This window comes from Spinacia oleracea, chromosome 3 (genome assembly GCF_020520425.1).
Source record: "Spinacia oleracea cultivar Varoflay chromosome 3, BTI_SOV_V1, whole genome shotgun sequence".
Classification (NCBI taxonomy): domain Eukaryota; kingdom Viridiplantae; phylum Streptophyta; class Magnoliopsida; order Caryophyllales; family Amaranthaceae; genus Spinacia; species Spinacia oleracea.
In genome coordinates, this window is record NC_079489.1 from 125,636,111 (window position 1) to 125,642,035 (window position 5,925).

General features: G+C 35.2%; 1 protein-coding gene across 1 annotated transcript; it reads left to right on the forward strand.

The window, feature by feature from the left end:
• Positions 1-1,565: 1,565 nt before the first annotated feature.
• LOC110775530 (zinc finger BED domain-containing protein RICESLEEPER 2-like) lies at positions 1,566-3,027 on the forward strand. The gene is made up of 2 exons (XM_021980135.2): positions 1,566-2,739; positions 2,837-3,027. The coding sequence occupies exons 1-2, from the start codon at positions 1,566-1,568 to the stop codon at positions 3,025-3,027; spliced, it is 1,365 nt and encodes a 454-aa protein (XP_021835827.2).
• The last annotated feature ends 2,898 nt before the right edge of the window (positions 3,028-5,925 follow it).

Sequence of the window (5,925 nt, forward strand, 5' to 3'; positions counted from 1 at the left end):
TCTCTGCACCTTCGAGCTTTTCATCTCCTTCTTCTCGTTTGCTGCTCGTTTGCTGCATTACGGCTCCTTCTCGGATTAATTTTCCGGCTTCAAAATTCAAAGGTACGAAATAACGAATCTGATACTCTTAATATATTTTGGTTTAATTTTGTATTTGTTTGTTTTTATTTTCGTGGTTTTATTATTCGAAATTCATGGGTTTTTTTTTATCGAATTAGTTTACTCAATTTGGTGATATTTGCTCAAATTAATTAGTGATTTCTGCTCAAATTAATGAATGATTTATACTCGAATAAATGATTGATTTTTGCTCGAATTAATTGGTGATTTTTTCTCAAATAACTGATGATTTTTTCTCGAATAATTGATGATTTATGCTCGACTAATTGATTGATTTATGCTCGAATTAATTTGAATTAGTTGATGATTTATGCTCGAATTAATTCATGATTTATGCTCGAATTAGTTGATGATTTCTGCTTGAATTAATTGATGGTTTCTACTTGAATTAATTGATGGTTTCTGCTGGAATTAATTGATGGTTTCTGCTGGAATTAATTGGTGATTTTTTCTTGAATGAATTGGTGATTTTTGCTCGAATTTATTGGTGATTGTTTTTCAAATTTGAGTGATTTAAATTGTTTAAATTTTTTAATATTATTATTCAGTTACTTATGCAATGCTTTGTTGTTTAAATTTCAGTCATAATGTCTAACCAAGTGGAAGAGGCAGTCCCTAATGTCGCAGAGGCAGTTTCAGCTGCTTCAAGAAAGCTTAAGAAAGCCAAAAGGAAGATGAAAGATCGTTCAGAAGTGTGGGAGCACTTTCTGAAGACAGACACCCCTGATGGGATGAAAGCAACCTGTAAGTACTGCAAGATGGAATACAAATGCGATCCTAAGAAGAATGGTACGAGTTTTTTGTGGGCTCACATCAATAAGTATCGTAAGTATCCCTACAACACACCTAAGGATTCTAAGCAAAATTTGTTATCTTTTCATGGTAATGTTAAAGCTGGAGAAACTAGTGGTTTAACTGATCATAAGTTTGATGCTGCTAGTCTTAGGAAAGCTCTTGCGTTCATGATTGTTGTAGATGAGTTGCCGTTTAAATTTGTTGAGGGAATTGGTTTTAAATACTTTTGTAGTATGATGGAGCCTAGATTTCATGTGCCTTCTAGGATAACAGTAGCAAAAGATTGTTTTGCTTCTTACTTGATTGAGAAAAGGAAACTTAAACATGAGTTGAGGCAATGCAAGTCTATAGTTTCTTTAACCACTGATACATGGACTTCAGTACAACAAATTAACTATATGTGCTTAACTGCTCATTTCATAGATAATGAATGGAAATTACAAAAACGAATCCTAAATTTTTGTCCTATAGCTAGTCATAAGGGTGAGGAAATTGGTAAACAAATTGAGAAGTGTTTGCTTGAATGGGAACTTGAAAAAAAATTCTGCATAACAGTAGATAATGCTAGCTCGAATGATACTTCCATAGGCTACATGAGAAGGAAAATTAATGGTTGAAAAAGTGGGGTTCTTAAGGGTCGTTTCCTTCATATGCGTTGCGTAGCACATATAGTTAATTTGGTTGTTTCTGATGGCATGAAAACGGTTAATGAGTCAATTACTCGTGTAAGGCATGCTGTGAGATTCATTAAACAATCTCCATCAAGGTTGCTAAGGTTTAAAAAGTGTGTGTCAGATGAAAAAATAGTTTCCAAAATGTTGTTATGCCTTGATGTGCCAACTAGGTGGAATTCTACATACTTGATGTTGAGTGCTGCAATTTCTCTTGAGAGTGCTTTTGAGAGGTATGCTGAGGAGGACCCTCATTATACGGTTGCTTTGTGTGAAAGGGAAGGGAAAGGTATCCCTGAATCTGAGGATTGGAATAGTGTGAAAAAGTTTTCTGAATTTAAGCAAGCCTTCTATGATCTTACTAATCGCGTATCTGGGTCTTTGTATGTGACTTCCAATTTATTTTTTCAAGAGTTGGTTAATGTTGCGGTACTTTTGAAAGAGTTAACATCGAGTGATGATCTAGATATGTGTCATATGGCTTGTAAAATGAAGGAAAAGTATGAGAAATATTGGGGTGATCCTGAAAAAATTAACTTGATGATTTTTGTTGTTGTTGTCCTTGATCCTCGATATAAATTTGATTATGTCGAGTGCATGTTGACTGAAATTTATGATGTTACTACTGCATCTATTTTGGCAAGAAATGTGAAAGATATATCGAGTGCTTTATTTGAGGAATATCGTATTTTGCCTCCAACTGATGTTGTTAGGGAGGAAGAATCATCCAAAAAGGATGATACACAGTCAACTACTTCACATAAGAAGGTTGAGGTTTTGAAAAGTAAGTATAAGAAGCATAAATGTGAGCTTAGTGGAGAGGCAAAAATTGAGTTAGATAAGTATTTGGAGGAGGATAGGGAGGAGGATACAGAGGAGGAAGAGGATGACTTTGATATTTTGGGGTGGTTGAAGTTCAATAGTGCAAGGTTTCCTACTATGGGAAGAATGGCTCGTGATGTGCTTGCTGTCCCAATATCAACCGTGGCCTTCGAGAGTGCATTTAGCACCGAGGGAAGAGTTCTTGACAATTTTAGAAGATCTTTAAGTCCGGTGGTCGTTCAAGGTCTTCTTTGTAATAAAAATTGGTTACGTGCTGGTCCATTCCAAGGTGTTGAAGAGTGTTTGGAGGAAGTGGAGCTTCTTGAAGAAGGTAACTTATATTTTTTTGATAATTTTTTTTACTGTTTCTCCTTTTCAGTTTGTTTCATTCCCTTGCCATATCTGAATTCTTTTTTTTTTATTGCAAGACTTAAATAAAATGTCCATAAATGATGCTTTTATGAAACGATTGAGATCGACGAGTAGGAGGCTGTTTGGTGTTACTGACCTGCTGGTGGTAACTTATGTTGCTGACCTGTGCTTGGTGTTTGACCTGCTGCTGACCTGCTACTTGGTGTTTGATATGTTGCTGCTGCAATCTCTTGTTGTTATGAATTGAAGTTTTTATTAAATTTCAGACTTTTCATTTGGTGTTTTGATGTATTTCAGTCATTCAATCTTTTCCTTTGGCATTTTGATATAATTCAGTAATTCAGCCTTTTAATTTCAGTTTTTTAGGCTTTTTGTTTGGCACTTTGATGTAATTCAGTCATTTAGACTTTTTATTTCAGACTTTAGACTTTTCGTTTGGTATTTTGATGTAATTCAGTATCATTCAGGCATTTAATTTCTGACTTTGGTGATTTCAGTCAGTCTTTCAGACTTTAATTGCAGATTTTTTATTGCAGATTTGATTGCAGACTTAGATTTTTAACTGCAGATTTTTAGTTGCAGATTTTTTATTGCACATTGATTTCAGACTTAGATATTTGATTGCAGATTTGTGTGTGTCGTGGACTTGTGGCAAAATGTAATTAGAAAAGTCTTCGAAATTTGGCTAAAGAATAGGTAGTACAGTATAACAAGGGCACAAAATGGGCTTAAAACGGATATAATTCAGCCCAAAGACAGGCCCATAAAGAATTCGGTTTTAATGGTGTGGTTTGGATTGGGAATTAAAAATTCGGTTTGCTTTGGTTTGGATTGAAAGCTTATTTGGTTTGGTTTTGGTTTAAAAAATTGAAAACGTAATTAATTCGGTTTGGTTTCGGTTTGGGCCTTAATCCAAACCGTAAACCGAACTTTCACCCCTAATATAATGTACGGAATAATTGGGGGTTCGGCCGTTTGGGTAAGAGGTTACCTTAAAAATATAGAAGACAAATAGAATCCTTCTTCTGGTTAGCATGTGCGCTTGTATCTTTTGGTTAGCCTGTACTCGAGGTCAAGTCGCAAAGCTTCCCCCACATTGACTGACTTCTCTGGTTGGACGTTAAAGTCAACTTCAATATGCCACCCTCATAGGAATGGCCGAGCTGAATAGCTTAGACTGAAGTGTTGTAGCTTTGATGTAGGAAACCTATTGTAATTGAATCAAATGTTGTGTGGGATCTGCATGAGATTATAACAAATGCGACGTACCAAGAATGGACACGAAAAAGAAAAAAGAAAAAAAATCAACAGGCAACAAAGTTGTACTTGCCATAACATATTCAAGAACAAAATGATTGAAGATATAGAAAACAGAATGATCATTTATAAAAATTACAACTCTTTATATTTCCCCTTTCATTTATGAATTGTGAACCAAAAAAATCAATATGTACTGAGACCTATGATTCCACGGAGGCCAATGTGTTCTTGCTCATCAAGGCTTCCTCTTAAAAGCAACCTTGCATTCACAACCTTTTGAGCTCAAAACAACGACCGACTTCTTGTTCATGTCAATTAATGAATTGCTCATACTCCACCGCATATAAGAGCATTCGGAACTGACCTAGACAGTCGTAAGAATACCATCTATCCAGATCATTGGAACAAACATCAACTTGTCAAAAAAAAATCGTGGTATAAGAGGATGTAAGCGGTAACCCAATCGAATCGGTACCCAAGTTGTATCCTCTTTCAATCGTCTCAGCTTCGAGAGGCAATTCGTCCAGTGTCTACAAACGAAGCAAGCAACCAACATCATACAAAGAAAATTGTGTAAGTCCGCCTTTGAAACATCAATCTCAAGAATATTGATATTGAATTTTTTTTATTAATCAAATAACGCTTGTTTAGTGTATAGAAATCTGTTAACAATCTAGTTATGAGGGTAACTTTTACTAGTTATTAGTGAAAAGGGTAAAATCTCTCAGATAATTTATGATAAAGTTAGCTTTTCACATATAATTGGAAAATCTAACAGCACTTCAGCTAATGCACCTACGTAGCCAACATACCCATCAAGTCAATGGAAATGTGCAATTTTACATATATGAAACTAAGGCCTTGTTTTGTTCAACTTATTTGACTTGTTTAGGCAACATAAGTTCAGATATGTTTAGACAAAATAAGTTATGCTAAAGTGAAAATAAGTTTAGATAGTATAATTTCAGAAAAGTTGGTCGAATAGAACAGAGCCTAAAGACATGTGTTCTGTGAAAGTGAAACAGTCCTACAACATTAAACGGTGAATAGAATGCTGCTGATAGGACTCACCTGAAAAGCCAGTTGAAGGACTCAGAGAGTCTCTCGGGCATGCATGTTTTCTTTTAGCCGACACTTCTCCGGGTTCTTGCAGCATCTCTTCAAATAGCTTTTCTCTGCAACAACCTGAGTTGTGATCAACCAGCTTCTCCAGTCTTCCATCGCTGTTAGAATGATTCTCATATTAAAATAGAAAATCATACAGATAGCAGACTTGTGATCAACCTGAGTTCATTGAAGAACTCCCACTAGAAACCATTCCCTTTCATTGCTTCTTAGGCAATAATGAATTCATTTCAATTATGTAGAATTGCAAATGATGCTACCCTTTTGGAATACTCCAACTAGTTCACATAGATGTGGGAAATACATCTTTCAAATGAGAACTTGGAAACTAATCATTGATTCAGTTTCCCATGCATTACATATGGTTTAGAACCTATGTTACCACCTTTTAACCATGACGCCTAATTGCCCGTGTATGTTTGTGGTTTGCCTAACAACAAGATCCAACTTTTGTTTAGGCTATGAATGTCTCATCAAAACTTTAGTTCACCTTCACTTCCTCTTATCAAGTGCTCATCCTACATGTCCAAATGTATTGGATATTCTTGATATTATTCTAATGATCTTTGATCTAGATCAATAGAGATTGGTATAAACTCGTCATGATTCAACATTTACGATTTATCTTGGCAATCTATATATCACACTATACATGATTGATTGTAATGCAAAAACTATTCGCATTTTAAAATCTACCCATGTAACTTTAGCTTATACCGAATTTTGCTAAAATCTTGGCATTGCCATGTGATATAGAGTG

Coding starts and splice junctions, on each gene's coding strand:
- LOC110775530 (XM_021980135.2), top strand. CDS start 1,566: ATGCGTTGCGTAGCACATATAGTTAATTTGGTTGTTTCTGATGGCATG. Junction 2,740..2,836: donor AGTGGAGCTTCTTGAAGAAG/GTAACTTATATT, acceptor TTTTATTGCAAG/ACTTAAATAAAATGTCCATA.